The sequence below is a fragment of the Rhodamnia argentea genome, chromosome 1 (genome assembly GCF_020921035.1).
Source record: "Rhodamnia argentea isolate NSW1041297 chromosome 1, ASM2092103v1, whole genome shotgun sequence".
Taxonomy (NCBI): Eukaryota; Viridiplantae; Streptophyta; class Magnoliopsida; order Myrtales; family Myrtaceae; genus Rhodamnia; species Rhodamnia argentea.
Genome location: NC_063150.1, coordinates 8686621 through 8705020, shown reverse-complemented (window position 1 = coordinate 8705020; position 18400 = coordinate 8686621). Strand labels below are relative to the sequence as shown.

Below are 18400 nucleotides of genomic sequence, written 5' to 3'. Positions count from 1 at the left end.
GATCCGGATGGAACTAGTTTATCATACGACTTCGTATCTTTGGAACGGTTTGACCGTTCGGAGAACTTTTGGGAGCCCCCGTCTTCAGCATCAGGAACCAGGGGGGTAGTTCCAAAGAGCAGGTATGAGAAGAAGGTTAGTTATGGCCTTATGGGGCTAAACTGGTTTTTGGTTTTTGTTACTCTTGTCTGGTTTGTGTCGGTTCCCCTGTTTTTGCTTCTTGTCTTGTCCATTAGCGTTCGTAATAACCAAGGAACAGAAAGACCAACGATGTGAATGGAAGTCCTCAACCACTCCTGTCCGCGTGGCATGGACAATGCCTGGAATGTCTCTGCTCCATTTCACCTCCCTCCGTCCTGAAACTAAGATTGATTATGACTGAACAGTGTCTTTGGGTGCTCGTTATGGTTGGGAGAATAGACAGGCAGTCCAGTGTTTGAATCTTTCCTCGCAAAAAGAAAAGCATGGAATAATCTGATGTTTTCCAATCTGACAACACAAAAGTAGACACGTAGACAACGGTAGATTCTTCTGTCAGCCATTTTTCCCCTCCTTCTTATTCCTATATCGTGTTGTATAATTGGGCACCAGTGCCCCCTGTTTCATTTTCGTTGTTGTGGGACTTTTAGTTCTTTTGACAAGTTCATCACCTTTCCCTTGTTCCTTTCTCTTGATAAAGGGATTGACATCTTCTGGAGATCATGGGGACCGCTCCACTGAGAGTTCCTTTGGACATGGAAGGACAGGAAAACGATGGTGGATCTTCAGGTTGGTTTTGCTTTAAGCTTTAAGCTTGCAATTTCATTTTGGCTTATGCTTATTCTAGCTTGCCTTACTACTCATAAATTCTGTGTGTTCATGTGCCTCGTGTCTCGTGTACAGCGCGGCATGGGATAAAAAGTTGACAAATAATTACTCCTCGAGCCCTAAATTGTTCTGCCAAAGGCATTGAAACTACCCCTTGTCGAGGTATCTCCAGCTGTTCGATTGTTTTTGAGAAAGCCAACTAAACGTCTGGTCTCTTTGGAAGTTTGAACCTAGTGATCCTTTTGATATGCTGTCTTAACTAGCTGAGTGTGATTGTGTGAAGGTAACTGTTGTTTCATTCGACGCAAATTCATCAGTGATTGTGACATGCCCTTTTGACATTCCATGAGGTTGCCCTTGTTTAATCTGTTAATTAGTTGTGCGATGCAACGTAGCGGCAACTACTCACATGACAATCTTGAAGGGTCACTTTTCTTTCATAGCAAAGGTCTGATGCTCTCATATTCTATCCTTTTCCGTGGATGGCTTTATTGCTAGTGGCACATGATCCTAGTGGTTCCAAAATTTCTCGAACGCATCTGCAATTGATCCGGGATAGATGCAAGGTAGCGGCAATTACTCACACAACAATCTTGAAAGATCACTTTTCTTTCATAGCAAAGGTCTGATGTTCTCATATTCTATCCTTTTCCGTGGATGGCTTTATTGCTAGTGGCACATGATCCTAGTGGTTCCAAAATTTCTCGAACGCATCTGCAATTGATCCAGGATAGATGTGTTGGAGCATTATGTCACATGCATACTCAACACGCCTTCTCATGCTAGATATGTAACCATCTGCTTCACACCTCCATTCTTAGGACAGTTATGTATAAGATCCGCGTTTTGTCTTAACCGTTCCAATCAAGTTGCCAATTGGAAGCTCCTCCATACTTGCCTATTGGTATGCCTATGGTTCGGTGCATTTGGACCTTCTCTCTTGCTTGAGATATTCATGTGCTATACTTCAAGGAAATCCGGTTTTTTCAGGGCTTAGTGACGGGATTCCAACCGTCCAGAAGACAATTGGCGAAGCATCAACTTCTGGAAAATCAGAGACAAGTTCCTGCCAAATTACGAAAACTGAGAATTGCAAGCACAAAAAAACTCTAGGTCTATTTGCAGCAAACTTCTTTGATGAGAAAATTTCTGTGTCAAAAAAGGTAGCCAAAGCTCTATTTACCTCTACCATTCTAGAGTCTCTTCTTTTCGTATGGCATCGCGACTCCCTTTGGCAGCATGAACAATTTACGTCTTAGTTGCATCTTTGGTTGATCAGATTTATGTAACACGATTTTGATTTATGGCTTGATTGAGTTAATTACCAAATTTTGTAGCTCCAGTGGCTCAATCAAGTTGCTACTGTTAAAACTGATGGAACCGTACAGCTCGAAGTTTCACTCGACATCAAGCCTCAAAACCTTGATTTCGAGCCTGAATTCCCATCCATTGGACCAACAGATGAAGACCCTGGTATGGCAGACATTCAAGATTTACCTCCGCTGCAAATAGTAATGCTCATTGTTGGAACACGAGGAGACGTACAGCCATTTGTTGCTATTGGAAAACGTTTTCAGGTTATGGCGATGTATGACTTTGTCTTCATATTCTTGCTTTGGAAATTGACTGGGCTTTTATTCCAGTAGAGGGATGATAATCATCAATTTTTGCCGTCACACACTATTAAATGACTATTTCTCCAGCATAGTCCTAAAAAAAATTGAAGTATCAAAAAACATAATGCACAACTACATGAAGAAAGCAAAGAGAGGGGATACGCTGCAGGCATTGTGGTTGCGTCCAGCTCTTGATGAATTTCAAAATGCTGGCAATTACTATAATTGTAGAGTTTCCATTTCAAAGCATGATTATAACCAATTGCTCATGTTTCAGCAATCTCCATGAACTTTTCAAATTGTCCAGATTCCTTATTCTGGATCATTTCTCTTGACTGATCAACATTTGATTCAGCTTATGTCAAAACTCTGAAAATGATGTGCGGAAAGATGCTAAATATGTCAATCCATCTATGCTCATGGCTCGCTTATATTCACTGCATAGTCTGCTGAAGGCACACCTCACGCCTTTCAAACAATTTAAAGATTATAATAGCTGTGCATTAAACTGCTGCTCTGAACTGACAATTGTAAGAATCCCTCCTGCAGGAACATGGCCACCGGGTAAGACTAGCAACTCATTCAAACTTCAGAGAGTTTGTCTTGACTGCTGGATTAGAATTTTATCCTCTGGGTGGAGATCCGAAAGTTCTTGCTTGGTGTAGGTTTCTCATTCTTGTCTTGGTTCTTTTACTTTTTTTGCAAAACTAGATGGCAGAAATGAGTAATTGTAAGAATACGAACCCCTCAAGATGTTTCTCCTCTGCTGATATTTCAATTGATTCATTTTTTTCCCTGCAGACATGGTGAAGAACAAAGGCATCTTACCTTCAGGACCTTCAGAAATTCAAATTCAGAGAAATGAATTGAAGGATATTATTCTCTCTTTACTTCCTGCATGTATGGATCCCGATCCTCATTCTAAGATGCCGTTTGAAGCAGACGCAATAATTGCTAATCCTCCAGCATGTGGTGAGACTTCCTCCTCCTCCTCCTCCTCCTCCTCCTCCTTCTTCTTCTAGCCAAAACATTATACTCGAGGTGAAAGGAAGGTTGGTGATGGTGATTTCTAGTATGGTAGATTCTATGTGGAGAATGCTGGTTTAGTACAATGATTAGCCTTCTTTATGTTGTCACTGGTCTTGTAGTCATGGCAACATAGACTACTTTAGTCATTGCTTTGAAGAAATAACGGACTGCAGCTAACCGTGCGAAGATACTTTTTAGGGCATATTCATGTTGCTGAGGCACTAAAAATACCAATTCATATATTTTTCACAATGCCATGGACGTAAGTTTTCTAATCTAATTGCAGCTCTACCTACCTACCTTCTTTATTTCCCTCCCATTACAGCAAGAATCTTAATTCTCACAAATAAACTTCTGTTTAGTCATTCGACCTAGTTATTATCTTTGTTAAATGCTGCATGTACTAATGGAGATGCATGCATTACACATTGATGCTATGCACACTGATAATAAAACATTTGCCTCAGCCCTACTGGTGAATTTCCACATCCTCTATCCCGTGTGAAGCAACCAGCTGGGTATAAAGTAAGTCTGTGAGGATTCTTTCGTTTCTCATAGCTGCCTTCTATATCATATCCTTAATGCTTTTTAACGTATTTACAGCTGTCTTATCAAATTATTGATGCATTAATTTGGCTTGCGACACGAGACATGATTAATGAGTTCAGAAAGAAAAAGTTGAAGCTTAGACCTGTCACATATTTATGTGGATCCAATAGCCCTCCTCCTGATGTGCCTGTTGGTTATACATGGAGTCCTCACCTTGTCCCTAAACCTAAAGGTAGAGTCAAGTTCGATGCAAATTTACTGATAGCTTTCCCAGTTGAATCAATATTCCAAGTTATGTAACCTTAATTTCCACACTGTTGATTTCTTCAATGATATAATGAACTTGGATTACTAACACCTTTTGTTATCTGTGTACTTTTTAAGGATGTCTTTCGTGATGTTGCCCGGCTTTCTTCACTCTGCAGATTGGGGACCCAAGATTGATGTAGTTGGCTTTTGTTTTCTTGACCTTGCATCAAGTTATGAACCACCAGATTCACTGTTGAAATGGCTAGAAGAAGGTGACAAGCCCATCTACATTGGTTTTGGTAGCCTTGTGAGTTCCTTCTTGTCGGCATCTCTGCACTGATCATTGGATTTGTTTCCTTTTTCTGCCCTGATCAGTTTTCCCTTTGTGTCGATATGAGCAGCCAGTTCAAGAACCACAGAGAATGACAGATATCATAATCAAAGCTCTTGAAGCAACTGGGCAAAGGGGCATCATTAGTAAAGGATGGGGTGGTCTTGGAAACTGTATGTTTTGGATCCTCTTTCTGCTGATTCAAGATTGCATAAATGCTCAATTGATTTACACTAATTCTGGAGTGAGCTTTCCATGTCATAAGCTTTGTATGGATAGTGTGTACTGATATTTTGATGCTCTCTTGCCCTTCTGTCCCGCAGTGTCAGAACCGAAGGAGTCCGTGTACCTTCTTGATAACTGTCCCCATGACTGGCTTTTTGCAAGATGTAGTGCAGTGGTAAAACTCTGAGCTTCTTTCATGTGAAGTTAACTTGTTCGGCCAGTCATTTCGTCTAATTGCAGAGCAGCAAACAATGATCATCCGGTTCATAAAAGTGATGAGCTTTCACGTCAGTACATGGAGAAAGGAGAACTCTTTAGTTTTGTTAAAGCAACTGCTGTATGTGAACCATTACCTAATATATGAACATCTTAGTTGTGGTGGCTGGAGGAGCCTTGAACCTCTTTTCCGGCATTGCTTACCAATATCAAACCTCTGTACATACCTGCATCTATTGACTTGTTCTGCTACACCAAAAGGAGAACCTGCAGTATTCTTCTGGCAGATAAACCATTGAACTGAGGATTGGGCAGCTCTATTCACACAAATCTTTATGCTACTGAATATTCGACGTATTTGCCAAACTATGTGTTAGTTGAACGCTTTTACACATTGTCTGACAAAATCAATTCATTAATTATTCTTTCGATGCCACAAAAAATGAATATGACATCTTTCCAGAAGTCAACTTTCAAGTTCTTTAGTTGCATTTCATCTAGGAATACCACAGCTGGTAACTGATATGTGTGCACCTATTACCAGGTACATCACGGAGGTGCTGGTACAACTGCTGCTGGTCTTAGAGCTGCAGTAAGTTTTTGGATCGGTTATGAACTGTAATTATATATCAGTCTTTTTGTAGATGCCAATTGGCCTTTAAGCTTATGTGCATTCCCCGCTTTTCCAATGGAAACAGTGTCCGACGACCATTATACCTTTCTTTGGAGACCAGACCTTCTGGGGTGAACAAGTATATGCCAGAGGAGTAGGTCCGGCACCCATTCCAGTTGATGGTTTCTCTCTTGAGAAGTTAATTGATGCCATAAGATTCATGCTGGATCCTAAGGTACCGTTGCATCTTTGCTTCACGTTTCTGAATCAATTAGTCCCTGACTATCTTGCAACAGGTGAAAGAGCGTGCAATGGACCTTGCTAAAGCCATGGAAAATGAAGACGGAGTGGGTAGAGCGGTGAACGCCTTCTATAAGCATTTTCCTCGCAGGAACTCGAGTTCAGAATGTGAATTAGTGCCTGCTCCATCTAGCTTTCTCTCGATTAGACGATGCTTCGGCTGCTCATAAACTTGCAAGTCAAGTCATTGCTCTCATTTTATGTAATCACCTCCAATTGTTAGATTCGTTGCGCAACTTGCATCCTCAAAATGAGCTGAGGCAAGAACATGGATTTCATTGAACTAATTCGTTGGACCAATATCAGATTATTTTTGAAGTTTCACTGTGTTCATCAATTGTCCAGCTATCTTTGATTCTGGCAAATAATATATTCATGTGGAAATAAACCATGGAAGATGAATTATTGGGATGAGTGATGACAACATATAAGGTCAGGCAAATAAGAGATCTTAACACAAGACCACCAAGTCAAAGTCATTTTTGGCGAGACCGAGCTAGATGCACTAAACAACTTCACTTGCAGTCCGGTCTGCTTTGTGACTCAGCAAGGCAGATTTACCAGATTTCTGGAGGTGAGATGCAAAGTTTCCAATAGTTTTTGGCTTCTGCTTGTGATTGTTCCATTCATTACTGCTGGCTCCGCTGGGACGCTCTGGACATTAGAACTCACCCTCAAATTTGCGAATGGTGTCCTCAGCATATGACATAGGGCCAAATAAATAGAGACACATAAACTCGAATACGCAATCCAATTTACTTCTCGGAGACTGCAACCATTCCATTGTACACATACATGTTCCCCAAAAAGCTGAGGGGAAAAATATATTACAGGAAAAGGGAATGCATTTCCCAAAGATAAATCACAATGAATGATGCGGCAAAACGCCCAAGAAGTTCAAGAATGGGCAGATGTAACTTCACTTTTCTGACTCAACACTGAATCCCCTTGTGGACTGCTTGTGGAGGCATCCACCTTAAGTAATGGCATCTCTAATGTAGGGACAATTGGGGGTTGTAGCCTTCGTGTAACCGTCACATTCAACCCTTCGGTTGTGTGGATTGTTGCTCCTGTGGTCATGTTTACCTGGATACAGATTCTGTGGTAAGAATTTGCTCTCTTGCTGTTTCAATCACAGTTCCAACTCCTTTTACAAATCAAAAGGATAGAAAGTTTCGGTGTTCATAAGTTTTGTGAAAATTAAATAAACGGCCACCAGTTTTTCAAATCCATCTAGAAATTTACAGAGGGAGGACATAATAAAATCACTCACAGCAGGTGCTCCAAGAGCGATTTGAAAGTTGAATCGCCGGACAAGCATTGCCACCGCGACTACTGTCTGCATCAATAAATGAGGCAGCTCATTAGCAGGATAAAAACACATTCAGTGTTACATGTAAATAGATCTTTGCCATGAAATGAATGCAGAAACAGGAGAAACTTATAATCAACTAGACAAGTGATACGCTCACAACCTACTAAATGAAGTGTGCTGTAAATGAGTATAGAAAACGAGTGATTCAAAACATTACCTCGAAAGATGCGAACATGTCCCCTACACATTTCCTAGGTCCTCCGCCGAAGGGCAAGTAACTGAGTGAGAAAATTGAAGGATATCAACAAACAATCAGATATTACTGACGATATGTGGATAAGCCAAAAAAATTCACAACCATTGATGAATAATGCATTTCTAAGTAAAAGTTACAGAGGGAATATTTTGACATCTAACAAACCTGAAATTTTGATTGGTTTCATTTGGATTAGGTCCATCTAGCGGCCATCTTTCAGGATTGAACTTGTCTGCATCAATCCAGTGATGTGGACTTCGATGCAGGTTCCAGACAGAAATAAAGATATCTTCGCCCCTGTCAGTCAACCAGATACATCATTATAAAGTCAAGTTGATACACCTACTTGAACATATGTAGTAGATGTACGGACTAAAAATTAGTGGAGGAGCACTAATTATTTAACTAAGGGCAGAAGCATTATTCTGAACAGAAATATGGATACATGATTATACAAAGATTGCAGTGAATTTAATCCTCGAAGATCACAGAAGGACAACGCATGTTTTTAAGACTCAGTTTGATGGAAATCTGGGGATCAATGATGCTCCAGAGTACTAATGTGTTCCCGTTAACTGAATAACTCAGTAAAGAGTTGTTTTCAACTACAAACCAACCATGAAGAACAAAAAATTAGAAAGTATCTCAAACGGAAGCTTTCCCCCAACGAAATAAATCATACCAAGATTAGAACATTCCTCAAGGACATCTTTCTCAAGCAATCAAAAAAGAAAAGCAATCAAGAAAATTTTAACAACTTGAGATTTTCACCAAGATTAAACTAGACAGCTAGAGATAAGAGGTACTTCCCGAGTATATTGTCCCCATGAGGTCAAGAAACTTAGAAGACAATCACCTTTTTATCGGGTATTTCCCAAGGAAATCACTCTCAATAGATCGACGAATCAAGACAGGTGGTTGTGGGTAGAGCCTCAATGACTGGACAAAAGGAGAGAGATGTCAATCCTGTGCACAAGAAACCGAAATTTCCACCTTAACTTAGTTAAAGAGAAAAAAAAAAATTACTTCATTTATAACTCGAGTTGTATACTTGAGTTTTTTCACGTCCTCGATGGTTGGTAATCGGTCACCAAGAACAGAATCAACCTAAAAGAGTGGTAAGATCAGAAAAAAAAAATGTGATTTAACTTTAAACATACCATCAAGGAAAATGAAATTTGTAATCAGGACATACAGTTGCAGATACCAAATAATAAAGTTAACTCATGTTGCAAATCATGGTAATGGTGCAAAGAAATGCATTTTCAAGGTCTGGAAAGAGAACTAATTGATGCAACAAACTTTAATGCTATTTCTTTTACATTTCATTGGGAGATAGGAATGATACCACATGAGACAGAGTCTAATATAAAAAACCAACAACTTACCTCATTTTGAAGCTTGGACATGATGGTAGGCTCCTGTAATTGTGCAAGTGAAAAATGCATTAGGCAAGCGGAGAAGCTATTCATGTACTTTGCCTTTAACTCCAAATTGTCAAATCAAAATAAACTTATCAATGATCTAGTCCATAGCATAGACATTTTAGTCATAGTAAAGCGTCGTCTTGTTTCCATCGCGTGTTTTTCTTTTGGAATACACTCCAAGTACCTTCGATAGAAGATAAAAGGTCCAAGTTAGCACGGCAGCAGATGTTTCATGTCCAGCTATCAGCATCGTCATCAGGTCATCTCTGAGTTGCTTACTTGAAACCTACAAAAAGGTGCAAGATTTCTTCAGCAATCTGGGTAGACAATTAACAAAAATTGGAAAATCAGGGCACCGTACATCATCTCCCGATGCCACGAGAAAGTGAAGGATACTAGGGTCCTCCTCGTTCATGTATTCCTCATGAAACTGCAAGTCCTCCTCATCTACCATCCTCTGCAAATACGAAGTCATAAACTTTAACTGTCTCTGCAAATCTATTACCTATTGATGAGCTACGCAACTAGTCAGATACAGCAAAAGTAGTATCTGACACAGCCTTTATCACCACATTAAACAAAGATGGAGCATATTCATTGCTGCCCAATTGCTAAACAAATGAAAAATAACAGAAGCCTAAGACAATATAGGATGTCTGGAAAGAAACTATCACTACGTCAGTGATATATAGATGCATGAATATAAGGAAAAATAAATTTGACTAGGCAGAGCAGGACGAAAAAAAGTCACCTTGCATATCGCTATCAATTCGTTAAGGGTATCATTGACCAACTTCAAAGCTTCATTGACCTTCTTTTGCTTTGGTGAGATATCTTTCCATATAGGAATTTCCCAAAATGGGATAGGTGAAACACTTCGATCTTCTGCTTCCCGCAGCACAGTATAAACAGCCTGCTCTATCAAGAAAGAGGTCATGGAAATAAATGAACTATCAAAGATTTTGAAAGAAGTTAAACAGGCTGGCACAATCAAACAATTTTTTTACAAACCACAAATGGCACATTACCTCAATTATTCCAGTGTCATTTGTCAGTGAATCAAAATCATAGTTAAAAACTGCCTTCCCAATGATGTCCAATGTCAAGCGGGAGAAGAGTGACTCCATCTCTACATCTTCCCCTTCAGAAGCAGCAGCATCAAGCTTATCGCAAAGTCTTTGGGTAGCTTGTCCAAACAAGTTAATCATAGTCGCTACAAACTACCAAAAAAATTAAGGACTTCAATGAACAAGAGATTATATGAGAAAAGAGAGAGATTTAACTTCTACTAAATTAGCATCGGGAATGATAAAAGTGAACTAACTGAAATTGCATTACCTTCTGATGCAAAGCGGGGACTATAGTACGTCTACGTACTCGCCATACTTCCCCATCTGCTGGTATAAGACCCTTTCCCATGACAAACTCTAAAATTTCTGCCAGAATACCCTATTCATCACAAAGTTCAGATTTAAATTCAAAGACACACTTGACATATCTCCAGAAACTCATGAAAATTTGAAGGAGAACAATTAAGTCAACCATCATATACCTTTGAATAAGCCTTTGAGTTGTCCTTCAATATATGCTTTGCAATTGATGGGTCAGAAACTATTACAAAGGACTGCATCCAGAAATCAATAAATGACTGGCTAGAATACTAAGAATTCGCGCATAACTGGGAGTGGGACAATTCTTGAATTTTCAATAAGAAAGATAACAAAACAATAAGAGCTTGTATGCACATCTAGAAGGAGCAAACCTTGGGACCAAAGGTCAACCTGAAAATTCCACCATATGTGAGATGAAGTTCATATAAGGGGATGAAGAAGGCCTCATTTTGAATGGCCTTAACTGCACCTTTTGCCTCTGGAATTTTCGGATGGTCTTCACTGGAATCAAACCATTGAAAGAAAAAATCCAAAACTTCAGGAGGAACACCCAACTTTGACAAGCCATTCCTCACCTGAGATGGAAAACTTTTTCCAGAGGGGAACCCCGGACGAGGGGGAAGAAAAGTCATAATCAGCAAAGATACATTGGGGGCTTGTAAATTAAAACAATTCTTAATTTATTCTCAAAACAATTGGAGTAGTTCTAATCTGTTTCTTATGCTCTTCCCAGTAACAAATGAAATGTCATTGCTCAACACCCTTGAAGTACCATGAGTTTGGGTTGACACTGGATTGGTCTCCTTCTTAAGTAGATGAGTTATCCCTTTACTCAGGAAAAAAGAACAAAGATCTCAACGTCCACTTTGCTTAGATGCAACCTTTAGATGTCTCGAAACAGGGGTAGTCACATGTTCTATATATTCTGTGCTCAGCACAGTACACTACACATTTCTGGCACATGAACAAGACTACTAGAAATCAAACACGCCTTTTTCTGGAGAAAAATCTGAAGAGGACCCAGATTAGCTGGCAATAACTTTCATGTCGAGTGGAGACCTAGAGGTGAACTTTCTTCTTAATTAGTATCTAAGCAGACCACAAGACTGTCACAATTTGAATAATATCAGCCAAAGCAGGAAATGTCTCTCACTGAACACACCCAGATGAACAATTTCCATGGGGAACAAGCTAAACACATCAAGATTCTTGCTTTTCTTTGCCAAATTCCAACGACCCGCAATTGAATGAGATTTGTTACTCACCCTGATCGCTCAACCGTGAATTCGCCGGAAGCAATCCGAGCAGACAGCTCGGCACGCCGTTTTTCTTCGAGCAACCGCTCAACGCTCTTCACTCCACTGTCCACAGACTCAGGCTCTCTGCCGTTCGAAGAAGCACAAGTGATTGTCGTCGCCCATCTGTAGTTACCTGAAAACAAGCAAACAAGGCATTTTCAAAAGGGAAAATATTTTCGGCCATTGTCGTAAAAACCCTTTTTTATCGAGAATTCAGAGCCCCTTCCACACACACCATTCAGTTTAGCGGGAGTGGGTTGTCTGAACCGCGCGGTGTGAAGCTTCGCATGGAAATTAGACAGAGTAGAAATGGAGGATGGGGACTGAAGGAGGAGGAAATTGGCGGCCATCAAACCGTCCCTGCGAGAAGCTCCTTCAGGAGTGGCTGAAGCGCGGTGCTAAGAAGTGAGAGAAAGTGTTTAGAGGGAGAGAGAGACAATGCAACGTAAAGAGGCTGCCTGCTTCATCTTCAACTGCAAAGAGACAAACGTCGGAATCTCCGCATGCAAACGTTTGAGATACCGTCTCCACATCCTCTTGTCACTGCCACCGACTCTATGAAAGAAGTGTAAAAAAAAATTTAACTTATTACGTTAATTTAACCGTAAGCCTTTTTATTTAGAATCAATTTGGTCCTCACGAAATATAATTGACATGAACGCTTGATGACTTACTTGACATGACCAGCACTGATATGATAATATTTAATAATATTTTAATAAATTTTGATTTTATTTTTTCTAATTTTCCTTTCTTTTTGTCTATCTTTTTTCCCCTTTCCTCCGGGGGCTAGCGAGGGTGGCCTTCGCCGCGTCATCCTCGTCATCGAGCTTGTGTTCTTGGGCCTCCCGGGGCTCCTCCGAGCTGTAGAGAGAAGCCGAGCTTTGCTGGCATGTTTCCTAAGGCGGAGATGAGGATGACGCTATGAACGCCCCCGGCGAGGCCTGTGGCGGCAAAGGCTAGCTCTCGCCGACCACCAAAGGAAGGATATAAAAAAGGCAGAAAAAGATAAAAGATAAAATAGAAAATTGGTAAAATATTACTAAAAAAATATTCACGTTAACGCTGATTATATCACATAAATCGTCCGACATTCATGTTAGCAATATCCATTCAAAATTAATCGAAATGATTGGATTAGTTCTAAGTCAAAAAGTTTAGGACTATATTAGCACCACTGAAAGGTTTATAACTAAATTGACAGTTAATGCAATAGCTTTTGGAGCTTTTTTGACACTTTTCCCCAAGTTATCTCATCCATATGTTTTTGAGCAAAAAGTTGGTCTGATTTAACCTCATGATCTATGGCATTCAAACCGAATGCCTAACCGGCAACCACACTCGGTCTGCTCATTTCGATTAGTACTGCTTACTACTTTCGTGATGACCAGTGACTGAATATGAAGAAGATGCCCCATAATTTATAAGCCATTAGACAACAGAGCCCGCGCAAATAGTATAGTCGAGATGTGCTTGATTTACATGGCCTACAAACTAAATCCGATTTTCGTTACCTTACTGCATTCTTTTAACAATGTCAAAAAGTTGCAGTCCACAGTCGAAGATCGCCTTAAGCAATTAATTACTTATTTAAGTGAATAAGTGCATTTAAAGTCCTAAAATTGGTCTCGAAAGTACAATTGAATTCTACGACTTATAAGAAGGGCAATAAAATTCTAAAACTTGTGAAACCGGTGCAATCAAATCTTCCAATTAACTCCGTCCAATTTGACTAATGAAAAATACCGACGTGACCTTTTTAATTATTTTTTTTCTCCTATGTGGCGCTAACGTGGCTAAAACATGAAAGATGAGACTAAAACAACATTGTTTTAGTCCAACAATGATATCAATTATATTAAAAATGTAAACCAAAAAAGTGAGAGGAAGAAGGCAAAATGACAAGGTCTTGTAGAGCCCTCGCCATCGCCGTCGCCGCCCCCACCGTGGCTAGAAAGGGTCAGCAATGGTAGGGGATGGCCATTGTTGCTTCCAGCAGGCGAGAGCAACCCGTGCTGACCATCCCCCACCATCCCCGGCCCTTTTTGGGAAAAGAGAGGGCCTTGTCGGTTTTGTCTTCTTCCTCCTTTTTTTATTTAGTTTATTTTTTAATATAATAAAATAATAAACTTTCATGTCGAATAATGATACCTCCTCTGTGAATCGATTTAAAAATTAACTTCCAATCAAGGTGACGTCGTTTTAGCATTATGTTTCATGATTTAGTCATGTCTTTACCACTTAAGTGGAAAAAATAATTAAAAAAATCACGTTAGCATTTTTTATTAGTCAAGTTGAACGGAGCTAATTGAAAGATTTGGTTGCACTAATTTGCAAATTTTGGAACTCAACTATACTTTTTGCAAATTTTGAATCAATTGCACTTTTGTAATAAATTTTTAGATTTCTAGTGCACTTATTCATTTTTCAAACGAAAAATTAGTAATTCCATAGAGAACTTTCCAAGGACCCGCTTGTTATTCTTCAAATGCAAGGTCACTGTCCCCCGTTCATGAATTTCTGCTAACTATGCTTTGACACTTGCTGTCACAAACGACATATGTTTGGATTTAATGGGAAATTGGGGTTGAAAACATTGGAGACACAGTCGAAGTTCGACCCGCTGAACGGACATTTATGTATTGCAAATTCCGACATTTGCATTTCTAACTGCCTTCAGAAATTTACAGGCATCCTACTTTTAAAATCAACGACCGTCGACGGAAATGTCGGAACTCGTTGAAATTTTGGACCTTCACCGTCCTCGGGTGGGATCTTCTTCTCCCTCGTTCCTAAGTTGAGCAAAAGACGAAAGCCAACAACAAAACGAGACAGGGTCTAGTTAAGGGCTCTTGAGAGAGCTCCAAGGTTGGAAGAAATGCTGCGTTAAGGCAACTCTGATCAGGAAAAAGGAAAAGGGCAAGAGGGAGAGGCTGCTGATCTTAAGCTGGCACAAGAAGGAAAGATCGGGAGAGATGGAGGGGATGTAACGAAGAGGAAAAAGAGGAGGAGAGAGAGAAATCCGGTCGAAGTTTTCGTAATTAAAGAACAGAGAGTAGAGAGACAGAGAGAGAGGAAAATGAGATTCTTAGGGGGCAAGCAGACTTTCTTAATGCGCATGCTTACGAATTCGAGCGGCCTTTCGGCGAGCGCTCTTCCAGGGATGGACGGCGGCCGCGGCGGCGTGAGAGGATCGAGGGGGGCAAAAATGCGATCCCCGTTTGTGTGTTTTGTGGTTTGGCTCAATCGTGAAGATGTTCTTGCTGAAATCCGATAGGTAAAATGATTCCTTGGTTCATTTTAAGCTCGATGTCTGGAACTGGAACTGCGATCAAGGGGGTAAACCAAATACGGGTAACCCCGTACACAAGGGATGCAATGTCCCTACTAACTGCGACACATTTTTTTCCTTGTCTTATCATAAGATCATTTGTGTTGCTGACACTTGAAAATAAGTGCAGTGGAATGTACAAATAAGGTTGCTTGACATTGACAGGAGTTGCAATTGTTGTAGATCATCATGTAGTTACATGAGATTCATGTGGGATAAACAGAATTTTGCAAGCAGAATTTTGCTGCAGAGAGACAATTCATAGGGCTGCTGCAGCTTCACCTGCAGCTTGGTGGTAGAGTAGTCAGCCGGTCGTGATTGCAAAAACTTTGCGACAACGGATCGGTCTGCATTTCTTGAATGGTTATCGCCTATTTCATCCCCAAGCCACTCTGAATGATCAGGACAAAAGGAGGTACCCACACCCTTAAGGAGTGCTTTTCATTTGCTGCACTTAAATTCGGATAGTGAGAGAAAAAAAAAAATCATCGGTCCGTTCACATCATCAATGTCACCTAAGTGACAGTGCTTCAGGAATATGGGGCTTAGATTATACTATTGACATTAGTCAAAGTTCTGTTGACGTTAGCAACAACTGAAAAACGCTGGACCTGGATATAATTTCAACAAAAGTAGTAATATGTCAAGAGAGCAAGACTGAGTACCTCCTTCGTTTGGTGGAGGAGGGAAGTCCTTCAAGACTTGTTCCATATGTTTTGGACTCTCGGGGCTTACAGTTCGAGCCACGAGACCCCTCTAAGGTTTCAACTTTGCACATTGTATGCGTTAACTCACTGTTGATGTTCATTTTTTGTCATCATGGGTTAAAAGAAACCAGGTACAGGATTGTCTGAGCCGCGCCCTTCCGAGCCATCTTCCGTCATTCTCTTATTATGTGTTGGATTAGCGCGTTGAGTGTCGTGTCATTACATGTTCTAGGGCTTGCTTCTGCATAGTGTTAAGAGTAGGAAATTGAAGGATGTCGAAATATGATCCGTGGTTAGACTTGTTGCTCGAACTCTTTCGCTCGAACACATTTTGAGTTATCTCGACTCGATTTTTTCTACTGACCTTCGCTCGAACAATCTCTATCCACATTAGGAAATCCTAGAAGGGTTACTCTGAATAATCACAAAAGCCCACCCACCCCCCCAAAAAAAAACCGATATGGGACGATTTTATGTCATTGCCAATGCTGACTTGTACCACCCAGTGGTGCTATCTCCCTATTCAATGTGTGATCGGGTCCATTCCCAATCCCTCGGCTATCCGAGAAGCTAGTAGGAACCGCACCTTGTCTGGTGATACCACGAACTCACTCACTGAAGGAATTGACGTTCTCATTAGTGTATGGTTTGTTCCTCGTCTGTTTGTCTTTCGAGAAGGACGGTTGGAACCATAGGTCCATACCTTGTCCGATTTCTCGCGTCGGCAATTACTCCATCCATGAACCCCACATATCTGATGCCATTTAGAGCAAGGTGTTGCCCGTTTCGGGTGGTCGTTGACTCAAGAATTACTTGTCGAATATGTGAGACTTGTAATGTCCCAACACAAACAATTAAATCTCTTTCTATGTATAAGTCTTTCAAAAGATGTGCTATTGAACTTTGAGGTAGAATCGCTCGCAAAGGAAAGGCCTTTGGATGTTGCCTTCCTAATTGTCCTTGACAGTTCAAAATATCAGAGGAGGACATCAATTTCGCGAGCTTGTGCTCGATTAAATGGTTTTACGAATCTGTAGTTTGAGCTGAACGATCTAATGCAAGTCATACACAGATTGTCGCAAGTGATTAGATAGAATTGTATCCGTTCTTGTGTTACACACAAATGATTCAGTTAGAAGGGCGTGGCCTCCAATTTTCTCACTTGGAGATCTACTCCATGCTCTGGTTCTATGACCAGCCTAAGAGCAGGTGAATGAGTGAATGAGTGTACTTGGTTGAGTGGCAAAAAGCGAAATTGCAAAGAACAAGTGACGTCAGTATCTTGAGCTTAACCACGGCCAAGGAGGTGCATGTGTGCATGTGGTTATCTCTCTGACCACATCAGGTTGATTCACACAAAATATTTTGCATGTTACCCAGTGCAAACAAGAACACTTTGCCTAAAGAAAACACAAGAAAATATGGTTGAGAGGCTTCCTGCACAATTCTCTGTTCATTGGCCGATAAAGTTCAAATGCCTTGGTACTGACAGTGTTAGTTATCCTATTGAGCTCTCATTTGCTCAAATAAAGGGAAGAGCAAAGCTGCACAGTCATGAGGGGCTGAGGAATCACCTCCAAGAGGCTTGTCTGTGGTCTGTTGTGATTTCTTTATCTCACTGATGTTTCCAAGTGAGAACGATACAGGCGGTTCCTGCCTTCTGAGCAAGGATCTAAGCCTTTTTGGTTTCAACACAAGCAGAGTGTATAAACGTATTGACAATCATAAAACAGCTCCCAAAGCTAGTGATACAAGTGTGTTACCAACATCGGAGTCCATGGAGTGGTTATACACTATATTTTCTATCGAGGTGAAACTCTTCAATGGACTGTTATGCTTGCCCGTCTAGGAATTTTAGATCTCGGTTCAGTGTCACTGTGAAGAATGCTTCAACTATGCTCATGTGACCCAATGGAGGCCATATCGGTTAACTAGTCAAGGCCAGAATCATTGGAAGATATCATGAGCATAAGCAACTCTTACCTGTAGCTCCTCTATGAATGAACCTGGACAAATCATTACGTACCGCATGTTCAAAGAGTATGTGACGAGGAAGAAAAAGTCGATACATAGGCCCCGCTTCTGGGTCCAGGCCAAGTCTGTTAGCTAAAGATTGGAAAGGTGACAAGGTAATTTTTAGATGAAATTAGAAATATGGACCATGTGTCTAACTTGCTACTCACCAAAATTTGTCGCTAATCAATCCAAGATAGTACTTTGATCGCAGGATTTAGATTTAGCAGACACCCCACGGTAACATCCTCAAGCTTGAGGTTGTGGACCTGTGGTCTCTTTCATTTCTAGCTATCTTAATACGGTTACGAGCAGACATATTTGGATTTTCTTTCTTTTCCCTGTTTGGCTGGGGCTTTGAACCCCCAACCTTTCGTCCCCACCTCAACCCATGGTGCCGTGGTGTTTAGTGCAATGCCAGAGATGGTGGTGGTTTGTGGATGGTTGTGGAGGTGGAAGGACAGTGACAGCAGTGACAGAGGGGCGAGGTGGCAGTTGCGACGGGCGATTGGTAGTGGCGGTGGCGGCGGTTGTCAAGCCATGCTGGTGGTGAAGAAATGAAAGTTGGTGGTGGTGGTGGTGACAGGAAAACAAAGGTGACGAAGACGTCATGTGATGGTGATCTGAGTCCGTCCAACCTCAATCAACCTGGTGGTTTCCTTTGAAGCATCCATCCAATAATCAAACCCATATTACGCAGTAAAATATCAAATGCATCCCCAGCAAC

At 40.8% G+C, this 18400-nt stretch overlaps 2 protein-coding genes across 9 annotated transcripts; one reads left to right on the top strand and one right to left on the bottom strand.

The window, feature by feature from the left end:
• The first annotated feature begins 270 nt into the window (after window positions 1–270).
• Window positions 271–6256, top strand: LOC115740240 (sterol 3-beta-glucosyltransferase UGT80A2-like). Of its 7 annotated transcripts, none has more exons than XM_048279642.1 (14): window positions 271–768; window positions 1789–1970; window positions 2125–2280; window positions 2973–3084; window positions 3225–3395; window positions 3651–3714; window positions 3920–3977; window positions 4056–4233; window positions 4427–4557; window positions 4652–4754; window positions 4905–4981; window positions 5567–5614; window positions 5721–5870; window positions 5932–6256. In XM_048279642.1, the coding sequence occupies exons 1-14, from the start codon at window positions 702–704 to the stop codon at window positions 6103–6105; spliced, it is 1671 nt and encodes a 556-aa protein (XP_048135599.1). In that variant the 5' UTR covers window positions 271–701; the 3' UTR covers window positions 6106–6256. The 7 variants fall into 7 exon arrangements, with proteins under 7 accessions (XP_048135599.1, XP_030529578.1, XP_030529580.1 ...); XM_030673718.2 differs by having other exon boundaries at window positions 273–768; window positions 2145–2384; window positions 4427–4522; window positions 4626–4754; XM_030673720.2 differs by having other exon boundaries at window positions 276–768; window positions 1798–1970; window positions 2145–2280.
• A 411-nt stretch (window positions 6257–6667) lies between these two features.
• Window positions 6668–12097, bottom strand: LOC115740239 (protein LUTEIN DEFICIENT 5, chloroplastic). 2 transcript variants are annotated; one of them, XM_030673714.2, is made up of 16 exons: window positions 11858–12095; window positions 11590–11755; window positions 10696–10912; window positions 10486–10557; window positions 10272–10382; window positions 9962–10153; window positions 9685–9846; window positions 9295–9390; window positions 9118–9219; window positions 8895–8927; window positions 8533–8613; window positions 8363–8445; window positions 7672–7803; window positions 7468–7528; window positions 7209–7274; window positions 6668–7021 (listed from the first exon to the last, which is right to left on the bottom strand). In XM_030673714.2, the coding sequence occupies exons 1-16, from the start codon at window positions 11970–11972 to the stop codon at window positions 6833–6835; spliced, it is 1878 nt and encodes a 625-aa protein (XP_030529574.1). In that variant the 5' UTR covers window positions 11973–12095; the 3' UTR covers window positions 6668–6832. The 2 variants fall into 2 exon arrangements, with proteins under 2 accessions (XP_030529574.1, XP_030529575.1); XM_030673715.2 differs by having other exon boundaries at window positions 6954–7085; window positions 7124–7274; window positions 11858–12097.
• Window positions 12098–18400: the final 6303 nt, after the last annotated feature.